Source organism: Fringilla coelebs (genome assembly GCF_963513975.1).
Source record: "Fringilla coelebs genome assembly, chromosome: 2".
Lineage (NCBI taxonomy): Eukaryota > Metazoa > Chordata > Aves > Passeriformes > Fringillidae > Fringilla > Fringilla coelebs.
Genome location: NC_140029.1, coordinates 1,473,335 through 1,499,078, shown reverse-complemented (window position 1 = coordinate 1,499,078; position 25,744 = coordinate 1,473,335). Strand labels below are relative to the sequence as shown.

The 25,744-nt window shown below is 51.5% G+C and overlaps 1 protein-coding gene across 1 annotated transcript in view; it reads left to right on the top strand.

Moving 5' to 3' along the window:
- Positions 1 to 13,991: 13,991 nt before the first annotated feature.
- The window catches only part of MRPS6 (mitochondrial ribosomal protein S6), a 49,672-nt gene continuing 37,919 nt past the window's right edge, over positions 13,992 to 25,744 (top strand). Inside the window, exon 1 of the mRNA XM_084226403.1 lies at positions 13,992 to 14,374. Within this exon, the coding sequence (XP_084082529.1) occupies positions 14,330 to 14,374 (45 nt within the window). The 5' untranslated portion in view covers positions 13,992 to 14,329. The remainder of the gene's footprint in view (positions 14,375 to 25,744) is intronic.

The following is a 25,744-nucleotide window of genomic DNA, read 5'->3' as shown; positions in this document are numbered from 1 at the left end:
TGTAGCCACTGAAACAAGTCAGAAAAAAATCTGTATTTTAACAGGATCGTTGTGGTACCTCATAAAGGGAATTATGGCAGCAAGAATATCCTGCAAGGGACCCTCAGGATCATCCTGCCCTGCACAGACACCCCAAAACTGCCAGCCTGTGCCAGCTGAGGGACAGCCCCTGCATTGTCCCCTGCTGGGCAGTGGAGTGGGAGTGTTGGGACACACAAGGACACGCCTGGCAGAGCTGGGCTTTGCTGCCAGGCTGGGCTTGCCCTGACTTGCTTCACTTGGTAAGCCAGGCTCAGCACCCCCTGCTCCTGCCAGGCCTGCTGGGCTGGGAAATTGGGTGTGAAATGGCACAGCAGGGTCAGCAAGGCTGCAAATGGAAAGGGAATCCTGATTTTCTTGGAGGTTAAGAAGTGAGAGGTTCTGGACATGGGTTGGTGTCAATAAGAAATGATGTTGGCAATTGTTTTCATGCGTGGGAATTTTACAATCATGGAATGGTTTGGGTTGGAAGAACCTTGAATCCCACCCAGTGTCCCCCCTGCCATGGCAGGGACACCTCCCACTGCCCCAGGTGCTCCAGCCCCAGTGTCCAGCCTGGCCTTGGGCACTGCCAGGGATCCAGGGATGGAATTCCAGCCCAGCCCTGCCCACCCTGCCAGGGAACAATTCCTCATTCCCAAAATCCCATCAAATCCTGCTTTGAAGCCATTCCCTGGCTCCTGTCCCTCCATCCTTGTCCCCAGTCCCTCTGCAGCTCTCCTGGAGCCCCTCCAGGCCCTGCCAGGGGCTCTGAGCTCTCCCATGTTGGCTGTATAAATTTGGGGTTGGTTTTTTCAGGGTTGAGATCATGAGAGAGGTTTCTGAGATGTATTTGAAGTGTGGCAGGAAGAGCTGAGCCTCTGGCCCTGGCACAGGGTGCCCAGAGCAGCTGGGGCTGCCCCTGGATCCCTGGCAGTGCCCAAGGCCAGGCTGCACCCTGGGGCTGGAGCAGCCTGGGGCAGTGGGAGGTGTCCCTGCCATGGCAGGGGGGGCACTGGGGGGGATTTGAGGTTTTCCCAACCCAAATGGTTCTGTGATTCCCTGATGTTGATTTTTATCCACTCAGATTTTCCTGCCTGCAGAGTTTTCCTCCAAGGCCTTTCCTTTGTTGCTTCCCAGTGAATAAAAACTCCAGGCTGAGCTGGAGCTTTCTCCCTGTTCCAGATGAGCCAGAGCTGTTTCCTGCCTGGATGGAACTGCCCTGGGGAAACTTCCTGCAAATCCCTGGAGAAGCTCAGGTGCCACCAGGGCACTGAGGCTGGTGAGCCCCTCTGGAGGAGCTGCAGCCCCTGGTGAGCTCTGCCCTCAGTGCTGAACCCCAAAACCCCCACATCTTTCACATCTTGGGTTTCAGCAAAATCTCCTGGCTTTGACTTTCAGTTTGGAAGGCTGGCTGGGTGAGGGGGTTGAAGCACTCTCAAGAAGATATTTTACTACTGAATTCCCATCCAGGCAGGAGCACAAATTACCCGAAATTTTGGAGTGGTTTGAGAAAAACTGTGATTAAATTCTTCAAGTCTCCTGAATTCCCAGGTGATTTAATGCCCCAGGTCAATGATATCAGTGACATCCAACACCTGTGAGCTCCTGATCTTTGTAAAGCAGAGTAAGTTTGCACAAATGTTAATTGGAGGAATTAACACCTGCATTAATCACCAGCACAAACTGAGTTTGAGGTTTCTGATGATATTCTGTGGTGTCTGCTGCAGGTTGACCATGCAGGAATAAGGGGATTATCCAAAAGATTTGAAATTATTCACATTGCACCAAACAGTTTCCTTAATATTTTGTTGGAAAGACTAAATTCCTCTGGAGTGTGACTCCAGTGAGCTCTGTCTACTGACTTGGGGAAAAACATGGGATCCTGTTTGCCACTTGACATTTTAAATTTTGAATTGTCACCATGCAATAAAGAAGCCAAAAGTAACAGCAAGGCTTTCTGCTGCCCCCAGGATGATTTTTCTCTGCCAGGCAGCAACAGAGGAGGTGCTTGATGAATCCACTTTGTGTCATTCCAGTAGAGAATTCCTGAATCTTCTGGAATCAGTGATGTGGGATCTGCAGCTCTTCTCCAGGTGGGTGGTGATGGGTGGACTGGATGATCCTGAAGGACTCTTCCAACTTTGTGTTTCCAGGATTTCTCATTTATTATTTCCAACATCTCTACACTGACCTACAGAGGTTTCTTTTGTTTTTTTCTTGGGGATTTCTTGGACAAAACCCCTTGAGAGTGTTCTGGATCATGGAATCTTTAAATGGAATTGTTCTTCAAATGGAAATCCAAATATTTCCTGTTCCATCACAAGTCCTGCATGGGGAATGAACTCTTGGAAGCACCAGACTCGCTGTGCCTGGAGCAGGTGGGCAGCAGCTCCGTGAGAGCTGGAGCAAAGTCACAACTCCAGAAGGATCTTCCAAGACCTGAAAATGCTGAAAAATGCCTGAAATCTGCATTTTCTGGCCTCACACACTTTTTGAATGTGAAAAGAATTTTTGAATGGAAAAAACCAATAACATCCAGGAAAACCTGGTGCAGAAGTTGTCTCTGTAAAAAAAAAAAAGGGAGAGACAGAGCCTGGCTGAACATTCACCCCTTCAATAAACTGGAATTTGGGAAGAGCCCCCATGATCAGGGAAGCAGAAGACAGGTGAGCTCCACTGGAACAAAGGAGATATCATTTTTCTTGAGTTTTTTTTTTTGCTTTTCTCATGTATTTCCCAGATTCTGGGGATTTCTGCTGGACATCAGCACTATGAACAGCAACATGGCTTTTGCATGTGTGATTTCTAAGGGTGAAGGGATCAAACCCCCTCACTTCTCTAAATTAATCTGGGTTAGGGATTCCTCAGTGAAAATGTGGGTTTAAACTTGATTAAATTGGATCAGTTGATTCATGATATTCTATTTGCACAGCACAATTTATTAGCAGCAAATTGCTGCCCAGAGAAGAGGACAAACAGCTGGAAAAGCCGAGAGAGGCTTCTGGGGGAGGCGTCATTTTAATTGCACAGAATTCCATTATCACATGCCCAGCACGGGGAGGATTGCTCAGCACGACCTCAGAACCCTCTGCAAGGAGCTGAAGTGGCAACTCAGCCAATTTCCCACAATCAGGGAATTCCTGGGGCTGGCACAGCCCTGCCAGCCCAGGCAGTGCCAGCTGTGCCCAGTCCCCACCTTGTCCCCAGCCCAGAGCACTCAGTGCCACCTCCAGGGCACACCTGCAGGGATGGGCACTGCAGAGCTCCCTGGGCAGCCCCTGCCAAGGCCTGAGCCCCCTTTCCATGGGCAAATTCCTGCTGCTGTCCCAGCTGAGCCTGCCCTGGCCCAGCCTGAGGCCGTTCCCTCTGCTCCTGTCCCTGTTCCCTGGCAGCAGAGCCCGACCCCCCCGGCTGTCCCCTCCTGGCAGGGACTTGTGCAGAGCCACAAGGGCCCCCTGAGCCTCCTTTGCTCCAGGCTCAGCCCCTGCCCAGCTCCCTCAGGAATGCTCCAGTCCCTTCCCAGCTCCTTGTACCTCTGCTGCTTCTCATTTCCTTGCCTTTTCTCCTGAATGTCTGCAGAGGGATCCAAGCAAAGCCATCCCTCAGGTTCCTGACAAACCCTCTCGTTCACTGGCACAGCAGCAGTGCCAGTCCCTGGTTGTCTCCCAGGTGATGGGATTGCAGGCTGCTCTTGCCAGAAATGCCCAGGATGCAGCCTACCTTGATTTATTTATTTGTTTATTTATTTCTCTATGTTTATTTATTTATTTTTGCACAAGACACCAACACAGCCTAACATCCCCTTTCTCACCTGCAGCAGGAAACCACTGAAGCAGAAATTCAGCCATTCTGGCACTGTCTGTGTCTGTGTGCATTCATTGGAGGCACACAGTGATCTCAAGAAATTATCTGAGATTCAGAAACCTTTCAATGTTTGCATCTTAGAGCTGATTTTTTCTCTTTTTTTCCTGCTTTGAGGTTGCTGGAAAGAACTTCCTGGGAGCTGAGAGATGGTTCACCCATGGACAGCACCCTTGGGATGTCTCCAGCTCCAGATGTCACCTGAGCCCTTCAAATCCATTTCTGGCTTTTAAGGTACATTTGCCTCAAATCTTCTTCCCTCGGGGCTTCCCCAACACAAAAATAATCTGTGGTGCTTTTTCCAGCTGCATTGAATGCCCTCTATGCCCTCCAAGGCTTCCTTAACTCCCTGACTGGGAAGTTTTCCCTTAAATCCAGCAGAAACCGTAATTCTGGATATTGTTTAAGCTCCCTGCTCCCCTCCAAGCACTGAGAGTTTCCTGCTGCCTTCTACCTGTTACATATTTGAAGACTCTTATCATGTTTCTTCTCTGTCCTATTTTCTCTAGATGAAAACCACTGAACCCAGACCTTTGAGAGTTCCCTCCAGGGTCAGCTTTTTTGCAGACTTTCAGCACCTTTTTGTGCTCTCAGGACTTCCCCTAATTGGCCTCGTGAGGAAGTTGGAGACCATGCTGGGATTTCTCGAGTTCAGTGGCCAAAGGGAATCATTCATTTTTCACTTTCAGGCCTCCCCAGGGCTGAGTGGGAGTGCAGGAATTATTCCACACACCCCAACCAGCCTGTTTGGACATTTCAGGCCAATTCTTGCTTTCCAAAACAGTTGGTAATTCTCAGAGACCTCAAGCTCTTCCAAAATCCCCACAGTTTTTGTCCAGGTTTTTTGCCTTGTTGGCTCCTTCCACTGGGGGGGTTTATTCTTATCTAAAACTGAGTTTACACTTGCACTGAATCCTGCTGGTTTTACAGCATTTCTTCAATGATCAAGATGTTGGTATCCTGGTAGAACTTTCCATTCAATCCTTCATCCTCCAAAACACAAGGAAAACAGGGAATGGCACAAACCCCGGGCAGGGCATCTGCAAAAATCCTTTCTGTAATTTTTCCACATTAACAACAATCCCTCTTGGAGGGTTTTTGATGTTTCAAACAGCTGAGTCCACCTTACAATGGTTTCATTTTAGTTCCCTCAGCGGAGGCTGTGCTGAAAGCCTCCAGTCAAGATATGCAATATCTATTGTCCATAAGAGCTGCTACTTGTCAGGGGAGGAAATGAGCCTGGCTGGGCAGGATTTGTTCCTGGCAAATCATTCTTGGCCTCCACTTATCATTTCATTATTTCCCATGCACAAAAGAAAACTTTGTTTCGTTATTTGTTTCCAGAAATTTCCAGGAATTCAAGTTGGGCTGTTTTTCCCCCTGACATTCCCCAAGCTGGCTTTTTTACTCAGGTGACCGCAGCACCTGTCCCAGCTCTTCCTTTTTCCAGGTGTGGGAAGGGATTCCTTGTGGATTCCTCTAGGATTGAGCCAGTCCTCCACGTCGTCTCAGCTGGATTCTGCCAGGTCTGGCTGACTGGAAAAAGCCCAACTTGCTGAAATGTTCTGCTCTGTTCTCTCTGTTCTTCGTGGTTACTCAATGGACCATTGTTCATTCTCCTTGCTGAGGAGTGAGGAGAAAAAGCCATCAATCATTTTGGCATTCCCCATGTCACCTCTTCCCATCCTGCCATCCTGGAGGAAGAGCACATCTGTTTTTCACAGTTTTCTTCCTGTAACTCCTAAAGAACAGCCACACCTACCTGGAATTTTCTTTTCCCTTTGCTAATTACATTGATTTTATTCATTTTCATTCTTACAGGCTTCTGTTTTCATTGCTGTTCCCAGTTTGCTGGAGCGTCTGCTCGCACTGGAGGGTTAATGAGCTACTGATTGGGATTTAATTGAGCTGTGGCCTGAAGATGGGACACAGGAACCAAAGGTGTGCCTGTGGTGGCTCTGCAGCTTCTGCCAGTCTCCCTCTGCCTGCTCGTGCATTTAGAGCTGTTCCCTCGTCAGGGAACAATGGAATGCTTTGGCTTGGAGGGATGCCCAAGCTCATCCAGCCCCATGTCATGGTCAGGGAACCTTCCACGAGGTTCCACACCCAACCTGAGCTGGGACACTGCCAGGGATGCAGGGGCAGCCCCAGCTGCTCTGCCCACCCTGCCAGGGAACAATTCCTGCCCAACAGCCCAGCTAATCTCATTTTGTATCTCTCTCATCTTATATTGTATTCCACACAAGCTACACTTTGTTACAGTTACTTTTGGGCTCCATCCCTGGCCCGCCTCTCTCCCTGCTGAAATCTTTTCTGGAGCCATTTGTCCCCCTTGTTCCCCCAGGCTCTCCTGGCACTCAGCATTCGGGATAACCCAGCTGAGCCCCGCTGGTGGCTGCACCTCCCAAACCTCCCCTAAATCCCCTGGGTGCCAGAGCTTTCTCTGGAAGGACTGGGCCCTCCCAGATCCCTCCACAGTCATTCCCAGCACCACCCAGCTGTGTTTCTCAGAATCCCCAAATCCCTGGGGCTGGCACAGCCCTGCCAGCCCAGGCAGTGCCAGCTGTGCCCCAGGGCCACCCTGTCCCCAGCCCAGAGCACTCAGTGCCACCTCCAGGGCACACCTGCAGGGATGGGCACTGCAGAGCTCCCTGGGCAGCCCCTGCCAAGGCCTGAGCCCCCTTTCCATGGGCAAATTCCTGCTGCTGTCCCAGCTGAGCCTGCCCTGGCCCAGCCTGAGGCCGTTCCCTCTGCTCCTGTCCCTGTTCCCTGGCAGCAGAGCCCGACCCCCCCGGCTGTCCCCTCCTGGGAGGAATTTTGGAGACTCCTTGTCCCACCTGGCAGAGCCATTAACACTCAGGAGAAGGATGAGAGGGGTAGGGGAGTCACAACAGCTTTCCCACTCATCCTGGATTTAGGTTTTTTTGGGCAGGACACTTCTGGGATATCAGGATAAACAGCAAGAAGATGCCGCTTCCTCCCCTTTCCATGGAAAAGAACCATCAGCCATAAACAGGTTTTGTTTCCTTCTGGGTGTGATGGGTTTGGGATGGGCTGAAATTACCTGCAGTTACCTGAAGGTTCTTTAGATTCTGGTTCCTGAGTTTGAGACAGTGAGGAGTTCAAGTGAATATTTCAAGAAGTTGCTGCGTTCCTCATTCAGAGCACTTCACATGTGTAGCACCAATTGAATTTATTCCATCTGGGATCATTCAGCACTTCTGCAAATGAGACCACAAAATGTCAATTCAGACACTCAGAAACTGGGAGGGTGAAATTCATGGCCACCTGCAAGAAGTGTGGTTTAACTGACTCGTGCAGCCCCACCCAAGTAAGGAAGGAGGGATTCAATCCCTTCCTAAGACACATCCCAGCTGGTTTAAACCCAAGAGCTCATCCTTTTCCACATAATCCCCTGCAAATTCACTGCTCATCTTCTGTCTGCTGAAACAAATGTGGAAAAACTTCTGGAGACAGCAGCCTCCTCCACTATGTCATCCTGACACAGCTCCAGAGTGGCTCCACCCTGAAAAATAAATGTGGCACAGAGCCCATGGAAAAGAAAAGTGGGCAATTATCTACTTTGCATATGCAGATGCAAAGTAGAGGAAGGAGAAATAACGCTCCTCATTATGTGGTATTGATTTTGCAACCTAGTCCTCATTTAAAGCAGATTGGATGCATGTAATTATGCAGCTTTTTAAAAGTAAACAGCAAAAAGAATCTGAACTCCTTCCATTGTGTGCAAGCATCACACTGTGGCAGATGGACACAGAGCTGCTGGAGCAATTCCAGAGGAGGCACCAGGGTGAGCAGAGGGATGGAGGAAATGCTGGGAGAGCTGGGATTGTTCACCTGGAGAGGAGAAGCTTTGGGGTGACCAAAGGGAAATGCCTGAAGGGAGGTGACAAGAGAGATCCCAGATCTATGGAATGATTGGGTTGGAGGGACCTCAAAGCCCCCCCAGAGCCACCCCTGCCATGGCAGGGACACCTCCCACTGCCCCAGGCTGCTCCAGCCCCAGTGTCCAGCCTGGCCTTGGGCACTGCCAGGGATCCAGGGATGGAATTCCATCCCAGCCCTGCCCACCCTGCCAGGGAACAATTCCTCATTGCCAAGATCCCACCCAGCCCTGCCCTCTGGCACTGGCAGCCATTCCCTGTGTGCTGTCCCTGCATCCCCTGGAAATTGTCTCTCTCCAGGTTTCCTGGGGCTCCTCCAGGCCCTGCAAGGCCACCCTGAGCTCAGCCCAAAGCTTCTCCTGTGCAGGTGAGCAATGCCAGCTGTGCCAGCCTTTCCTGCCAGCAGAGCTGCTCCAGCCCTCTGCTCATCCTGGAGCCTCCTCTGGACACACAAATCCATGGTTCTTCTGTTCTCTTTTAGCTCATTCATCTTCCCATCTCTCCCTGTCCTCATCTTCCTCAAATCTAGCCTTTCTTCATCCCAGTCTTTTTCCATCTATTCTCCTCCCTTTCCTTTTCCCCTCTCTTTTACATCCTCTCATTAGACCCTAGTCCTAAGTGCCAAACCCACCTGAAATGTGTGGTGTTTGTGGACAAACCTCCTGGAGAAGTGAGGAAAGAGCAGGGAGAACAGGCCTGCACCTGTCCCACACCCCTGCCCACAGCCAGGCAAACAAAACCTCACCCAGCAGGGCAATTCCTCTTTCCACAGGCAATTCCTGTTTCCTACCAGCACCTCCAAACATCTCTCCTGGCCTGGGGCAGGAGGTAACCAACATCCCAGTCCTAAACCTGTGATAAATTTTGATTTTATTTGGATATTGAGTGACGTGCCATTATTGGAAATTAAAGTTTTTAATCAGAGAATTGGCTTTCTGTGGTGCACAGAGGACGTGGTGCAAAATGAGGTTTAGTGCAGCCTAGTCAGGAGACTGCTAAAACCAAAAATAGCCGTGGTTAGAGAAGTCCTGAATGGTGATTTTGAGCTTCTAGAAGCGCCAATTTTTGTCTTTCATTTTCACCCTTAACTGCCATGCTGGGCCAGCTTCTCTGTCAGGAGTCTCTGAGATATTGCAGGACATTTTTTCATAGAATCCCAGAATTAATGAGGTTGGAAAAGCCCTCCCAGATGATGGAGTCCAAGCTGTGACCCCTTTCCAAGGCCTGAGCACCCTTTCCACAGGGAAACCTCTCCTGGTGTCCAACCTGAGCCCCCCCTGGCACAGCCTGAGGACATTTCCCCTTGTCCTGTCCCTGTTTCCTGGGAGCAGAGCCCCACTTTGCTGCAAGCCTCAAACATTCCCAGCACCTTTCCCAAAGAAACCTTGGCATATGCATATGGAATGCAGGAGGACATATTTTTATCTGTGCTTTATTACAAAGGGCGATGTATTAAGGGTGGAATTATTCATCCATGCTCTCTGTGCTGCTCTTGGGGATAGGGATGGATGGGATAGACACCAGGATGCAGAGAAGGTGGTTTGCCCAAATTGCAGCATGAAAAAGTCAGGACATTTTGCATGACAGTTATTACTCAAATAAAGTGAATAAAATCTCTGTTAGGGGAGTTTTTATTTCCTTACTGAGTATTCAGGGCATGGTCACCACTTGTTGTTCAGACCATCCTCTCTAACCCTGTGCTTCTAAATATTAAATATGACATTTCCTACAGTCTTTGGATGCTTTTGGAGGAAAAACCTCCAAGGATGCTTTTGGAGATTCAAGGGAGCTTGGAAATGGTGGACACCTTAGATGGGTGATGAAAGATCTGGGGATCATCCTGAGCTTCCATAAAGGGATGGACAGGCAGGAGAGGGCAGGGCTGGAGTGTCTCCAGGGAAGGGAACAGAGCTGGGAAGGGACTGGAAAACTCCTGAGGGAGCTGTGGGGGCTCACCTGGAGCAAAGGAGGCTCAGGGGGGACCTCACTGCTCTGCACAGCTCCTGACAGGAGGGGCAGGGAAAGGAGGAGAGGAAATGGCCTCAAATGGCACCAGGGCAGGCTCAGGTTGGAGATTGGGACAGAAAATGTCCCTGGCAGAGTGGTCAGGCCTTGGCAGGAGCTGCCCAGGGAGGTTTGGAGTCAGTGTCTGTGGGAGTGTTCAGCAGTCTGGATGTGGCCTTGGGGACAGGGTTTGGGGTGATGCTGGTGGCAATGGATGGTCCTGAAGGGCTCTTCCCACATTCCTGATGACTCTGGGATTCTGGGATGCTCCATGAGATGCCCACACACATCTGACAGACAGGTGTAGTCACTACCTGTGTTGCTGATGTGCACGAGAGACCCTCAGACACCCAGATCTCATCCCAGGGATATCAAACATCCACCTGGAAATGGGTTTATGAGGTCTCAGGGACAAATGTTTCTGCTGGGAGCAAATCCCATCACTGACAAAAATGGATTCAGGCTCAGGCTGATGTCTGGGGAGTCTTGAGACAGCTGTGGGGCAGTTCTCAAAAAGGGGGGAGTTGGCCACATGCAGATGTGTATTTAGGGAGATTCCCCATGGAATGGAGTCAGAAGGGAGACTGAACAGAGACTGTAAATTTATATCCCACTGGGAATCTGATATTGGCATTTGAAAGCAGCACTGGAAGGACAACAGGGACAGGGATTGAAAGTTTCCTTTTCTTCTGCCAGAGGAATGTTTGAAGGAGATAGAACATTGGAAGAACTGGGAATTAGAGCTCTCCCCACTCCTTTCCGCCCCTGGCCAAAATGTGACAGCTCCAAATGTGACAAAGAGAACATCATGGGTCATCTCTGGCTGCACAAGGAGCACCTGGAGGGTGGGAATGGCTGATGTGGGAATGGCAGGGATACCTGGGCATTCCCACCTCGCCTGGATTTCCTCCAGAGCTTGCCAAGATCATGTTCAGAATAAGGAAGAAGCTCAGGCCAGACAACAGTGTATTAGAAAACAAACAGGGAAGCAAAGTAAAGGGAAGCAAACCCAGGGAGAGTTTGCATTGTGAACACCAACAGGCAGTAAATTCTCCCTGTCAGCTGCCTGGCAATTACTGCCTGAGCACGGAGCGGTGGGAGCTTGGGAATACCTGTAAACACTTCTGCAAAGGCAATTTGTCTTGTAGCAGTACCCAAAACAGCTCCCAGGACTCGCACAGCCCTCGTGCCTGGAGGGCACAGGATGCGCTGGGAACCACGGGGAGCTCACACCTGCCTGAGATGAGGAAGGCCCACAGCAGTACCCGGGGCTGGCTGAGCTGCGAGTCCTGCTGAAAAGCGCTGGGAGGAGTCTTCCACTCCCATTCCTGCCCTCAGGATCCGTGGCACAGACTGTGGCAGCCTCCCTGTGCAGGCAGAGCAGAAGAAAATGTCCCTGGCTATGGAAATGGCATGGCTGGGGCACCCAGGGGAGGTGTTGAGGCCTCTCTGGCTGGGCTGGGATTCCAGTGATATTTCATTAAAGTCTTAATCTCGAGATCTGTTGCTTTCTCTGCTTCCCCTTGGGCACGGTGGGGCTGCTCTCTCATCCCTTTCCTGAGGACGGGATCGAGCAATGAGGGCTTCAACAGCTTGGGCAGAAACTTGGTTGTTTCTGAGTATTAATGGCTCTGCCAAAGCCAGCTTGTTGGGCATGGGTGTGAGAGAAGGCAGGGACAACTCTCTGCTGTGGGCAAGACAAAGAGCGCCCAAAGAAACCCCCAGGCCCCTCCAACACCTTCTCTAGTGGAAGCAAGTGGTTCAGCCTCCAGCCCAGCCCGGCTGGACGCTGGTGTCGGATGTGCTGCAGCTGCAGGGATCTGCGTCACTGACCTTGGCAGCTGCACGTGAGCACCAGGCCAGGGGTGCGTGCCAGGCTGGGAAATGCCTGTCCAGAGCCTCCCTCGCAGGGAGGACTCGGGCACCAAGGCCAGACAGGCAGCTTTACCTCCATCCTGCTGCTGCTCGGGCCTCCCACCCCGGCACAGCCACCCGAGAGCCGCTCACACCACGGCTGTGAGTGCCTGACTGAGGATGGGGAAGGTCCTGAGTGTGCCCTGAGGATGGGGAGGGACCTGAGTGTGCCCTGAGGATGGGGAAGGACCTGAGTGTGCCCCTGAAGGTCCTGAGTGTGCCCTGAGGATGGGGAAGGTCCTGAGTGTGCCCTGAGGATGGGGAAGGACCTGAGTGTGCCCCTGAAGGTCCTGAGTGTGCCCTGAGGATGGGGAAGGTCCTGAGTGTGCCCCTGAAGGTCCTGGGGGTGTCCTGAGGATGGGGAAGGTCCTGAGTGTGCCCTGAGGATGGGGAAGGTCCTGAGTGTGCCCCTGAAGGTCCTGGGGGTGTCCTGAGGATGGGGAAGGTCCTGAGTGTGCCCTGAGGATGGGGAAGGTCCTGAGTGTGCCCTGAGGATGGGGAAGGACCTGAGTGTGCCCTGAGGATGGGGAAGGTCCTGAGTGTGCCCTGAGGATGGGGAAGGACCTGAGTGTGCCCCTGAAGGTCCTGGGGGTGTCCTGAGGATGGGGAAGGTCCTGAGTGTGCCCCTGAAGGTCCTGAGTGTGCCCTGAGGATGGGGAAGGACCTGAGTGTGCCCTGAGGTGCCCTGAGGATGGGGAAGAACCTGGGGATGGGGAATGTCCTGACTGTGCATTGGGGAGTTCTGATGATGGAGAAGTTCTGAAGGTGCCCTGAGAATGGGGAAGGTCCTGGGGGTGTCCTGAGGAGGGGAAGGTCCTGAGTGTGCCCCTGAAGGTCCTGGGGGTGTCCTGAGGATGGGGAAGGACCTGAGTGTGCCCCTGAAGGTCCTGGGGGTGTCCTGAGGATGGGGAAGGACCTGCGGGGGCTCTGAGGTGCTCTGAGGATGAGAAAGGACCTTGGAGTGCTTTCAGAATGGGGAATGTCCTGGCTGTGCATTGTGGAGTTCTGAGGATAGGGAAGGTCCTGAGTGTGCCCTGAGGATGAGGAAGATTCTGGGGGTGCTCTGAGAATTCATGGGGAAGGACCTGGGGGTGACTTGGGGAGTTCTGAGGATGGAGAAGTTCTGGGGGTGCCCTGAAGGACTCTGCAGATGGAGATCCTGGCTGTGCACTGAGGAACTCTGAGAATGGGCACATCCTGGGGGCGCAGAGGAGCCCTGAGGATGAGGAATGTTGTGGAAGGCACCAGGCTGGCCGTGACTTGAAGCAACCTGGCCTGGTGGAAGGCGTCCGTGCCCATGGCAGCCGGTGGAGCGGGATGATTCTGCATGTCCCGTCCCACCCGAGCCTTTCGGAGGCCTGGTGACACAAGCAGGGTGTCCCACACGAGACACGAGCAGTGTGTCCTGGTGTCACGGCCGGGGTGTCCCATACGAGCACGGTGTCCCGGTGTCACAGCCGGGGTGTCCTACACACCCAGCGTGTCCCCACACGAGCAGGGTGTCCCGGTGCCCCACACGAGCAGGGTGTCCCACACAAGCAGGGTGTCCCGGTGTCCCACCCGGGGTGTCCCACACGAGCAGGGTGTCCCGGTGTCCTGCCCGGGGTGTCCCACACGAGCAGGGTGTCCCGGTGTCCCGCCCGGGGTGTCCCACATGAGCAGGGTGTCCCGGTGTCCCGCCCGGGGTGTCCCACACGAGCAGGGTGTCCCACACGAGCAGGGTGTCCCGGTGTCCCACACTAGTAGGGTGTCCCGGTGTCCCACACGAGCAGGGTGTCCCGGTGTCCCGCCCGGGGTGTCCCACAAGAGCAGGGTGTCCCGGTGTCCCACACGAGCAGGGTGCCCCACACACCCGGGGTGTCCCACACGAGCAGGGTGTCCCACACGAGCAGGGTGTCCCGGTGTCCCACACGAGCAGGGTGTCCCGGTGTCCCGCCCGGGGTGTCACACACGAGCAGGGTGTCCCGGTGCCCCACACGAGCAGGGTGTCCCACACGAGCAGGGTGTCCGCACACGAGCAGGGTGTCCCGGTGCCCCGGTGTCCCGCCCGGGGTGTCCCCACACGCGCGGCCCGGCCCGAGCCGCCCCCGCCACGCGCGGCCCACACGCGGCGCGGCCGCGAGCCCCGGCCCCCCCGCGGCGCTCCGTGCGCGGCCCCGGCCGGGAGTGAGCGCGGCCCGGCGGGGGGAGCGGAGGGGGCGGCGCAGTGGAAATTTCCACTCCCTGCAGCAGCGGCGGCGGCGGCGGCTCGGGCGGCTTGGCCGGGCCGGGGGCGGCGCCGGCCGCGGGGGCAGCGCGGGGAGGGCCCGGCCGTGCCCGCGCGGGGGTCCCGGCCCTCAGGCCGCGGTGCGGGGCAGCCCCGGCCCGGCGGGGGCGGCGCTTGGCGCGGGCAGGGCCGGCCCGGTCGAGCGTGCGCAGCTCCTGCGCCCTTTAAGCCGCGCCGCCCCTGCCCGTACGGGTGTCTGAGCCGCGGGAGCCGCGCGGGAAGGAGCCGCCACAGCGCCGGGACGCGCCTTCCTCCACCTCCTCCTCCTCCTCCTGTCCCCCCTGCTCCTCCTCTCCGGCCTTGCCGCAGCCCCCTCCTCCCCACCCCGTGCCCCGCTCCTCCCGCCACTGCCAGCTCTAAGATGCCCCGCTATGAACTGGCTTTGATCCTGAAAGCCATGCAGAGGGTGAGTGAGGGAGAGGAGACGGGAGGAAGGGAGGGAGGGAGGCAGGTGGGACTGGCAGACCCCCCCCCATCCTTGCCCCCTGGTGTCGCCGCGGTGTCCCCTCGGTGCCCGCTGTCCCCGCCGCACCGCGTGGCCCGGCCAGCCCTGTCGCCCGCAGTGTCGCAGCGTGTCCCGGGCTCCGCGGCGCTTCCCCCGCGCTCCGGCCCCTCGCCCATCGCCCCTTCCCTGCCCGCGCCCGCGGAGACTTGGCTGAGCCGCTGCCCCCGAGCCGCAGTCCCCTCTCCCCCTCCCCTCCGGTCCGCAGGTAAGCAGATCCCACGCTCTCCGAGCGGCAGAGATGCGGTTTTCCCTGCCCATCCCCTCCCTCCGTGCCTGGAGCAGGTGAAGCCGGCCCTTCCCCTGCCCCTGCCAGCGCATCCCCCTCTCCCTCTGCAGCACCAGCGCTTTCCATCCCCCTCCCCGCACCTGCGCTGGCATCGCCGGGCACCTCCTCGGCTCCCCTGGCCTCCGGGAAGCCTCGGGGCCAGGGAAAAGGGGCAACAGCAGAGGATTCGCTCCAGCCCGCTCCCAACCGCGGGGTTCCACCTTCCCCCCCGTGTGCCAGGGAAGTGCCAAGGATGGGGTTTTGCCCGCACCAGTTGAGCGGGGCCGATAGGCCGGGCCGTATCGCCCCCGGGAAGGGGCGCTGGGGGTGGCAGCAGCCGTTGCCGCTGTTTTTTGGCAGCGCGGTGATAACAGAGCTCGGTTAGATGATGCTCTTCCCATTCGGCAGGAGCTGAGTCAATACGTGGGGGAAGGGGGGGGCTGGGAATGGGGGATGTGTGTGCGTAAAAATAATAATAAAATAAGGCCATCTCCGTGTGGATGGGAGGTTATTTGGTAAATAACAGCTGATACCGGCCCTTCTCTAGTACCTTCTATAGCCTTTGTTTATCTGCTACTTTCCAGCTTAATATGCGGTGCTGGTGTTGGAATGTAGCAGCACTTGCGCTGGGCTGGAGCCCTCCGATCCAGCCCGGCGTGGATACTCTGGGATTTACCCTTCATTCCCACCAGCACCTTTTCCCACCGAGCAGCAGCAGCTCAGCAGCGTGGCCGTGGTTTTTTGGGAATTACGGGAGCACGTCTGGTGTGCCGCATGCACTAGTACATTTCCATTCATTTTACATGGACCATCCACATGTCGGGGCTGGCTTTTTTTTTTTTTTTTTTTAATATATTTTTCCCCGTGGTTTAGCTGCAGAAGCTGTAGTAGAGACATCTCACCTGGGTCCTCTAGTGGAGAAACGCAGCAGCAGGGAGAAAGCCGGGTGACATTGCTGCACCAGCTCACCCGGGCAAAAATACGCTGCTTTTCCACTTGCTTGGCAACATACAATTTTTGTCCAATTTTTTTTTGTTCCTTTCCACACCTCTCCCCTTGGGTGGATGAGGCAGAGGTGCTTTTTGCAGTCGTGCCGTTGATGTGGGAGATGCTTTAAGCCGGGTGGGCACTTGGAATGCAGGGCAGGACAGCAAGCATAGCAAATCTGCCATAATACTGAGGCAGGAATAAACTGACTTCTCTGAAAGGATCCATGGAGTGCTCTCTGCTGGAAAGGCTCTCTGGTTTCTAGGATCTGACCACGGAGATGCAGGGGTAAGCTTTTAGCTGTAAGATGCTTCTAATGAACATCAGTGCATTCAGGATTTAACATCTGCAACCTTTGCCTCTTTGAAGTTGGACTCTCCAGCATGTTCTTTCCACATGGATGTACCTTTAAGGGGTTTTTTTAGCTCTGTGACTATGTCCAAACATTTCAGTTTGTGCTGGTGTTTTTAACCCACCCTTGTTGTAAGTCTAAAATTTGGAGTCTGTCTGTAGGTGCTGTTATTTTTGTGCTGTTTTCAGCACACCAGATCTGGGTGCTTTTTTGTTTCCCAATATTTTGCTGCTCCTGCCTTTCTTGTGCCATGAGAACACTTGGAAATATTTTCTCGAGTGGTTTTATGCTCCGTGGTGCTGCTGGATCTTGGCTGGGGGGTTGCTCTAATGACCCCTGTAAGCTGTGCATAATCCTGGCTGTAATACTGAATTAAATGAGGCAAAATATGGGCATAATAAGCCAGTCTGAAATAGTGGAATGATTCCAGAACTCCTTCCTGGAGAAGAATAACCGACATTGCTTTTCCACACCGGTGACAGCACCTGGGCAGGTGTTCCCTGTCCTGCCCTGTCAGTCTCTCTGTGGCAGATGCGTGTCCTGGTGCTGTCTGAGCAAGTGCTGACTCTTCTTTTGGTCTCTGTGATGTCCTTCCTCCCCTGTGGCAGTCCCTTGTCCCAAACCCTTGTCACTTGGCTTTCCTGTGCTTTAGGGCTTGTCCTGAACTTCTCGGAGCTCTCTGGCGGCTTGGTGCAAACCTCAGCCTGGAGACTTTGCTGCCTCTCTTCAGAGGCAAACTTGGTGCTTCTGTGGGGTTTTCCACACCCACAACTTTCTTTTAATAGTTCCCTTGGCATTCTCAGGGAACCAGGCAGAAGAAGTCCCTCCAGTTCATTTTTGTTACTTTAAGCCTTGTTGCTGCCCAGCCCTGCTCGTGTCCAAGTCAGGGATCCTTTCCTGTTCTTTCCCTGCGTGTGGCTTCTCTTGGGAGGGTCCCAGCACACCCCATCCATCCTGCCTGATGCTCTCCTCAGGCTTGGCAGGCTCCAGAGCCTCTTCAGCTCTCCTTTTGTGCCTTAAAAATGCAACACCCAAGAGCTTTGGGAATGGGAAAACTTTCACTTTGCACTGGTGCCACTTCCCAGCCTTTGTCTCTGGTTGTCTGTGTGTACTTTCCACAAAAAGTCAGGATTTGATTCTGAAGTCAAAGCTGAGCAGCTCTTCTCTGTCCTGATTTGTGAGAGGTAATGGACTTGGACTAAAACCACTGTATTTTTATATACTAAAACACAGGATATCTTATATACTCTGTATGTATAGAGAGTTTTTCATCAGCAGAGCTTCCAGTTAGTGACTCATAGGAAAACAATAATAAAAGTACCCCCAGAATTAATAACCCCCCACTACTCTGTGGTGTATTTGAAGAGTGAGAGGTTTGTGTTGCTGTGTGTGATTTTATGGAGGAGATGCTTTGGGCAGAGCAATGTGTGAGCACATGGAGGTGAAATGATTCATTTTGCCCATTGTGTTGCTTTCCACACTGCAGCCTGGAAAGAACAAATGCTGGGGGGAGCTTGGTGGCAGATTTGTTATCAGCAGTGTCCAGGTGTTTGCAAACCAAACCTTACCTGCCCACAGCAGCCTCAGGTAAGCCCTGCAGCTGTGCTGGAGGGAAAGGTGCAAAATGAAGACCCAGCTGTCCATGGCCTGAATTCCCTGTTTGTAACCAAAGCTGAGCTTCTAAGAATTCCTGATTTTCTCCCATCTTTGACTCTGAGTGGGGGGGATTGTGGTGGAGCAGCACCTTCAGGGAAGGGCAGTGAATCCCCAGGAGTGAATCTGCAGGAATTCTCACTGCCTGGAAGAGCAGGGCTCTGCAGGGAGCTCTGAAACTCCCTGGGAAGGAAGCAAGGAAGGAAGGAAGAGTGGAAATGGTTTCCTGCTCTGAGGCTGTTTGTCAGAGTGACTGTGGGGTGGCAGTGCCAGATCTCTGAGGGGACTGGGACGCAGAGTGGAAATCCTACTGTCTTTGAGCTTGGAGAAGAGCTCCAGGATGGAGTCCAGCCTTTGACTGATCCCCACCTTGTCACCCAGAGCAGAGCACAGGGACACCCGTCCCCACCAGCCCCCCTTTGCATCTGGAACTGGTGGGCACTTTGTGAATAACTCAGAGTATTTCACTACAAACGAGGAAATTCATCAATATTTTATTAGCAGTGTGCTCATCTTCAGTTATGACAAAGTTCAGACACACAGTGGCATAATCTAAAACCTAACTACCTTTTTTTCCAGCAAATACCTGGACTAGGAGACCCATCCACCCACTTCTGGAATCCCAGAGTGGTTTTGGTTGGAAGGGGTCTTAAAAATCACCTTGTTCCACATGGCAGGGACACCTCCCACTGTCCCAGACTGCTCCAAGCTCTGTCCAACCTGGCCTTGGACACTTCCAAATAATATTAATAATAATAATAATAATAATCCTGCAGTGAATGTGTGCTCTCATTTCTCCAGCCATGTTCTCACAACACAACTTGTCTTCAGCAGCTGTTTGTTGCTTTTGGAGTGGGTTGCTGTGTTTCCAAAATTCCCTACCTGCCGTGTGGGGATTGTTGGCTATTTTGGGAAAGCCAAAGTAAATGGGCAGTAGTGTTGCTTGACATCTTGACTATTCCACTTAATTGCTGTGTAGGCAGCTGCAGCAACTGGGCTTTTGATGTCTCAGTTGCCAGGAAGGAGGGGGAGAGAACGAAGCAGGAAGATACTGGGTTTATTTTATTTTATTTCCTTTCCGGTGAACCACCTGCTCTTCCAATGGAATTGTGCATCTTCCCCACCCCTCTTCCCAGCTGAGCAGGTTAAAATTACGCAAAAGTTTTTTCCTCTGTTCCCACTGGCATTTTCAGGAGGCTGGAACAGGCTCTTGAGCCTGGCAGGGAGGGATCCTGGAGCTGGGGGTGGTGCTGGGAAGGAGACCAAAGCCTTGGAACTAAAGACAGGATCTGAAAACAGCAAGATCCAGCACTGGCTCTGCTGGAGGAGTCACCTTTTTGTTTTCTGCCATGAGCATTCCATAAGAAGAACTGGATTTTGGAGAGTGTGGTGCAGACAGCATTTGGGAACCATACCCTCTTGCCTGATATTTGACATTTCCAGTCTTGAAAGAGCTGGAGTTTTTGCCAAGTGTGGCATACATGCCTGGGTCTGAGGGGACACAGAGGATTATTCTCTACTGCAGAGCAGTTTAAGCCTAATTTCAGTTTCTTGCAAGCCCCTGGTGGGATTGCAGTGGGGTTTGGCCAGTCCCTCTTCAGGGGACAGCAGTGGGGGTTAAACCTTTGAGTTCAGACTTCTCTGGGGTGCCCCTGGTTCCCCCTCAGCAACGAACTCTCTGCTCCTGGTTGGGTTTTGTTCCTGATGTGTTCTGGCTGTGGGCAGAGAGGTGTTGGTAACTTCAGCGTGGAGCAGATTCTGTCCCTAAACTCCTGGGAGAGCCGTTTGTGCTGAACAGCATTAATGTCTGATTGTTGGGAAGCCCTGAAACCTGACTGACTCCTGGAAAAATTGTCCACTGTAACACTGAGGAGAAGCTGCTCCTTCAGCTCATGTGTGTTTGTGTTTTCTGTCTCCTAATCTTCATCAGTTCCATTCTTTGGAATGATGGAAGCTGTGCTTTTCTCCATGTGCTCTTTCAGGAGCTGATTTCTCCAGTTCCCTTGTCCCAGAACCATCATTGCCACACAGAAATTGCTTTGGCAGTTGTTAAGTTGTTGTCAAGTAATTTATCTTCCTTTTTTTTTTTTCTTTGCCCAGAGAAGCTGTGGCTGCCCCTGGATCCCTGAAAGTGTCCAAGGCCAGGTTGGAGCAGCCTGGGACAGTGGAAGGTGTCCCTGCCCATGGCAGAGGTGGCACTGGATGGGCTTTAAATTCTTTCCAACCCAAACCATTTCATGATTTTATGATTTGAGAGGCTCCATCCATGGCAGGCTGATAATTCCTGGAGCCACAGCCACCCTCACCTCCCTGGCTGCAGATCTGGGATGAAGGAAGAGCTGGTTAAGTGGAAGCAGTTGCTTGGTAGAGCTTTGTGTTCCACCCTCTGTGTCCCTTACCTGAGGGCAGCAGGAACCTCTGGGCACCAGGTGATTCCCTGGAAAAATTCCTGCCCCATGGAGCAGCAGGGATATCCCCAGTGTGCATTGAGGAGCTGATAAAAAGCTGAAAGCAGGGAAAAATAAAAACACAGAAAGAGATGCAAAACATAACTAATTATGGAGAAGTGGAACAGGAAAAATTAGAATTAAATATGTGGAAAGTAAGGCAAGATGTGAAGACCTGTCCTGGGGAGCACTGGTGTAAACGTTGGTGCTAAAAATGAGATTCTAGAGAAAATTCATCACCCCTGGTGAGGAGAAGGGCAGGAAGGAAGTGGATGGTGTAAAGGGAGGGTTATGAACCCGAGAAACAGCATGAAGGAACTGCAGAACAACTGTTGTTCTGCTATTTTTTTATCCTGGTTTGTCCACTTGCAAGCCAATCCTTGTGTTCAGTCCTGCAAATAACTAAGGGATAATAAAAAGCCAGGTCCACGCAGAGGAGGGAATGTGTTCAGTGGAGTTGGTGTTTTAGAAAAAGAAATCCATGTTCAGTAGCTTTTAATAGAGATATTTTGCATCAAGCCTTGTAATTAGCATTAATTGTTTTAGAACCAACAGAATTTTATGGAACTCTGGTTTTGATGTCTTGAAATCTCCAAGAAGGATCACAAGTCTTGAAACAGCACCCAGCTGACTGGGAAGCTTGGAGAGCCTCAAATTCTTGCATTATGTATGATCCTGAACTTCTGTCTCCCCTCTCAATAATCTTGGGGTGCTTTATAGTCTTCCAAAGATTGTGGGCAGCCAGAAATGTGATGGGAATTTGAAACTTAATGAGTCTGGTTGTTTTTTTTTTCTTTTTTTTTCTTTCTTTTTTTTTCTTTTTTTTTTTTTTTTGTGTTCTTCCTAGAAATTTGAAGAAGAATTTCCTCCTGGTATCTTGCCCAGTTTCATGGGGACTGACACTTCTCCTTTCTCATCTCACAAGTAATTTCTGCACTCTCACAGCCAAAAGCCTCCCCAAATGGGATGAACCAGCACATTTTTTAGGCTAGGATTATCCAGTTCCTGCTGAGTGGTGATCACCACCAGCTGCATCACAGCATTGAGCTCCAGCTGAAGGAAAGGGCATCCTCAGCAGTGGCAGAGATTTTGCAGCATTTCTGATATTTGCTTCTAAAAAGGTGATAACCTTGTCCAGAGAACTGAGGTGGTCCCAGATCCACTCCAGAAGTCCAGTTCTTGGCTGACCCTTTCTCTTGCTGCTGCTCTGGTGACCAAATCTTCATCTCCTCCATGCCTGCCATGGCAGTGCAGTGTTTGTGCTGCTGCATTTTGGGTTCCACAAGAAGGGATTTGAGCCCTGGGACTCAGTGTCTTGCTGCACCTTCCAGTGCAGTGTGAGCTGGCAGGGAGATCTCGCCTGCTGCTGTGAGATGCCAGAACCTTCCAGTTTTTGCCAGCCCCTTGGCCCTTCCTTGGAAATGTCTGGCTTTTTGCCCTCTGGTGCCCTTGGTTTTGCTGTTGACCACGTGGCTTCTGGGTTGTCTTTCTGCCTTGTGCTTTCAGTTCCTGTGGAAAAGAACTGTGTCCTGTGGAGGGGAGAATGTCACCTCTCTGGTTTCCTTGCTGGGCTGGGCTTTGTGGTGAAAAACTGAGCTCAGGAGGAGCCTGCTGGGGCTGCAGCCGAGGCAGGAAAGGTTCTGCAAGGCCCAATTCCTTGGCAGCTTCTGCTCCCTTCACAGAATTCCAGAGCTTGGAAAAGCCCTCCCAGCCCATGGAGTGCCAGCTGTGCCCCATGGCCACCTTGTCCCCAGCCCAGAGCACTCAGTACCACTTCCAGGCCTTCCTTGGGGACTCCAGACCTCCCTGGGCAGCCCCTTTCAGTTCCTTTCCAAGAAGAAATTCCTCCAGATAACATTTGTCACCCATGGAAACATAAGCCAATTGTTTGGGTTGACAAGGGGAAAAGGAAGGTATTAACTCCTTATTTTCTTTAAATTGATAATTGATGGATTCATCTCCTGGGTATGATGGGTATCCTGTCTAGGTAGGCCTGGAGAAGACAGCATTTCTTTCTGGTATCTCTGGTATTTAACAGATAAAAAAGGACTTTCTGTCTCCTTCCCTCTGTCCCCAGCTTACCCCCCTTGCCCTGTAGGTGTTTGGAGTTTTGGGAAGAACACTAGAAGCAAATCAGTTCCTTATTCCTGCTGGAGTGCTGGGGACTGGCTCTTGGCAAAGGGAACCAGCCAAGTGTGAATGTCACAGGCAGTGGCATGAAGTGGCTCGGGGAGGGTGATGCAGATTCTGAAAAATTCCATCTTTTCTTGCTTTGCAAGGCTGGAGCTTCTCTTGTGTCACTGACTGTTGGGAGTGTCCTTCCTGTGCCTTCTGTCCTTCATGTGTGACTTGGTGGGACACTGGAATAGGTGTATTTGCTTGGGATTAGGGGGGGACAATGGTTAAAAAAGCCCCAAAAATGGCAACTAAATGATGTCCTGTTCTAACAGTGTCAGTGCCAGTGCCCTTGAGCTCCAGCTGGCCTCACATCACTCCAGTTCCTGCTCTGTAATTGTCCACTGCCCATCCCATTGCTGACTGGCAGTGAGGTCTCTGTGGCTCTTGCTTTGGGGTTACTTATTTCTCTCATGTCTCCCTCAGCAGTTGTGTAGAAAAGAATCCAGAAGAATTTATGCTGGAACAAGCTGCGTTTTTGTGCTGCTTCAGTAAAATGAAGACCAGAGCTGGAGTGATTCCTGACCAAAACAAAAGTTCCTTACATGTTCATAACAACTCCTTTGAGTGAGTGACTCGTTCCTTGCACCTCAAATTGGAGTTTTTTTGGTAGTTTATGGAGTTGGCTCCTGAGTTCTCCAGACCAGCAGGAGCTCGGTGTGGTGATGATGCAGAGTGTGACCACCAGGTTCAGCCAGGTGGGCTCAGGTGACCTGGAAATGTGGCCCTTTCCTGCTGCAGCCTCTGGAGTTCAGGGCTGGCCTGGCATCCCCAGCAGCTCCAGGTATTTATTGGCTGCTCCAGGTCAATTTCTGCCTTCCCTGTCTGTCCCAGGGGGGTTCCTGGCACATTCCCCTGCCCCAGCTCCTGGTTTTCAGGGAAAAGCCTGGAACTGCTGCCCTGGATGCTGAGGGCTCTGTTGAGCAGCTGCCAAGGATAGCCCCTGCTTCCTCAAGGGCATGTGCTACATAATTTATGTATCACTTACTCCATGAAGAGCTTCAGTGCTCCTTTTTTGTGTTCTGGAGTGCTGCAGTAAATGGAACAAAGCTTTTCCTCCTTTTTTTTTTTTTTCCCTCCTAAGAGATTTTTTTTCCTTGTGTTTTCTGTGGAGCAGTGGACAGGTAGGAACTCCCTGGTGTGTCCATGGCCAGGAGTGTGAGGGGGTCTGGAAAACACACTCAGGGGGTGGCACGTGCTACAGACCCCACTCAAGGCACAGGACTTCTGGTAGTTATTAATTTTTCTCTGGCAGAGTTAATATTTTCTGTGATGTTGGCAGTCTGGACAGATTTCTTCCACACAACTGAGCTCTTCAGTAGGTGAAGTGCTGCAGATCTGATTTCAAATACTCCTGCTTGAAGGTGGAGGAAAATGTCGTTCCCAAGAAGTAACGGGAAAACTACTTGGAAATCTGTGAGCAGAGCATTTAATTTGCTAACAGTGGACACTCCTGTGGGATAGGTGGGCATCTACATCCCCAAATTAACCCTTCAAACATCAGGATTGGTGAGGAGAAAAGCAAAGTCAGCTCAGACACTTCCCATCTGCCAAAAAGCCGGCGGAGCTGAGAACAAATGGTGGCTTCAGAGCTGGAGCAGTTGGACTCTGGCATGTTTTAAACACCCATTTTATTAGAAAAGCACTGTGGAGAAAGTTTTCCTTTAGAACAATCATACAAATTTCTCCTCAAAATCCCACCCTGGGTCTGCTTCACATTATGAAATCTCTCTTCAGGGACTTGCTTGGGATTTTGTTTTTCCCTTAAGGAACAGGCTGGGTGTTGGAGAGACATATGCATTGTTTCACCAGAGCTGCAGCCTCTATTTCCAGACAAGAGGGAAGCACATTGTTTTGTGTCTTTGATATGATCCAGCCAGAAAACAGCCTCAGGGAAGAAAATTCCCAGTCCTTGGCAGCAGCACTGTCTTTCTGCCTTTTTTTTTCCCCTCCCTCTGTCAGTGCCACAATGTTCACTGTTCTAATAACTCAGGACTAAACTCACATGGGGCATCTCCAAAGTCCTTTGTAAGAGTTGAGGTCAGAACTTGCTGAAAGTTCAGAGGGATGAGTCTCATTTTCCTAATGAAGAAAAGTTCCAGGGTTATTTTGGAATTAGGTCTAAGAAACTGGTACAAGAAGCTACTTCAGTGCTGTAATTTAGTGACAGTGCAGCAAATTTGTGGTGGCTGCTGAAAACTTTCCACCTTCCAGCTCAGGCAAACTGAGCCCTGCAAAAAAACCCCTCAGGTTTTGGTGACAAAGGGCAGGGTTCAGCTCTCTGAAATGTGATTATTTCAGGTGCATGCTCTGGCTGTACCTTCCTATGGAAGACACTCTAGGAACTTCACTTGTTGTTTATTTTGGTTGGCATGAGCCCCCTGGAGCTGAAGTGACTTAATTGAGGAATGTCACAATTTATTTGAGGGCAGCTGCATCTAATACTGACACACTTGTCAGAGAGTCTGGATCCTGGAATTACACAGGGTTTGGATTCCCAGGGACCTCAGAGCCCATCCAGTCCCACCCCCAGGGCAGGGACACCTTCCATTATCCCATCCAGCCTGGCCTTGGACATTCCCAGGGATCCAGGGCAACCACAGCTTCCCTGTTAATAGCCTGTTTGTAGAAACATCCTGGATACCTCTGATATAACTTGAATTCATTTCAATAGATATTTTTGTGATTTTTCCATATTGCTCTATAGGATATTTGTGACAGGTCACTGATGAACCTACAGGGAAGATGGTGGGGGGTGAACTCAAGTTAAAATCAAACATTTTTTTAGTAATGAGAAGGACAACAGAAGATTAAAAATATTAATTATTAGCATTTCCTTATCTGGCTGTTCTTCTGGTTTTCTGTAATGCAGATTTTCTCTTTGTCATATCTCCGTAAAATCTCTTCTTCCCTTTCTCTTCAAATATTTATAGTTTTGGTATAAACATAATGGTAGTTGAAAAATTAGCTGAATATAGCAAAAGACACAACAGTATTAAAGTGTTGCTCCAAAGTGCTTAAAACTAAGAATAGTCCATTAAACTTGGCTCTGATTGCGTCATCTGATGTGAAGTGTTTATAATTTTGGGTTGGATTAAGCTATTAGACCGTTTAACTACTCCTGTATTTGCGGGTGGGGAGAAATGTGAATTCTTCTGTGGAAGAATTGAAAATACATCTGTGGTTTGAGGCTTCTGAGGAATGATAAATTTAGCCCAGTGCTGTAATCAGTCCGTTTTGTGCCATTCTCCTTAGTCTCTCATTATTGGCTGTAATTCCAGCAGAAGGAATATCTCTATTCTCAAGTGGGTTTGTGGTGCTGGGGGGGGGGGAACCCTTATTATTTTTATTTTTTTAATTTTTCTCCTGAAAAACAGCTGGACCATACAAGT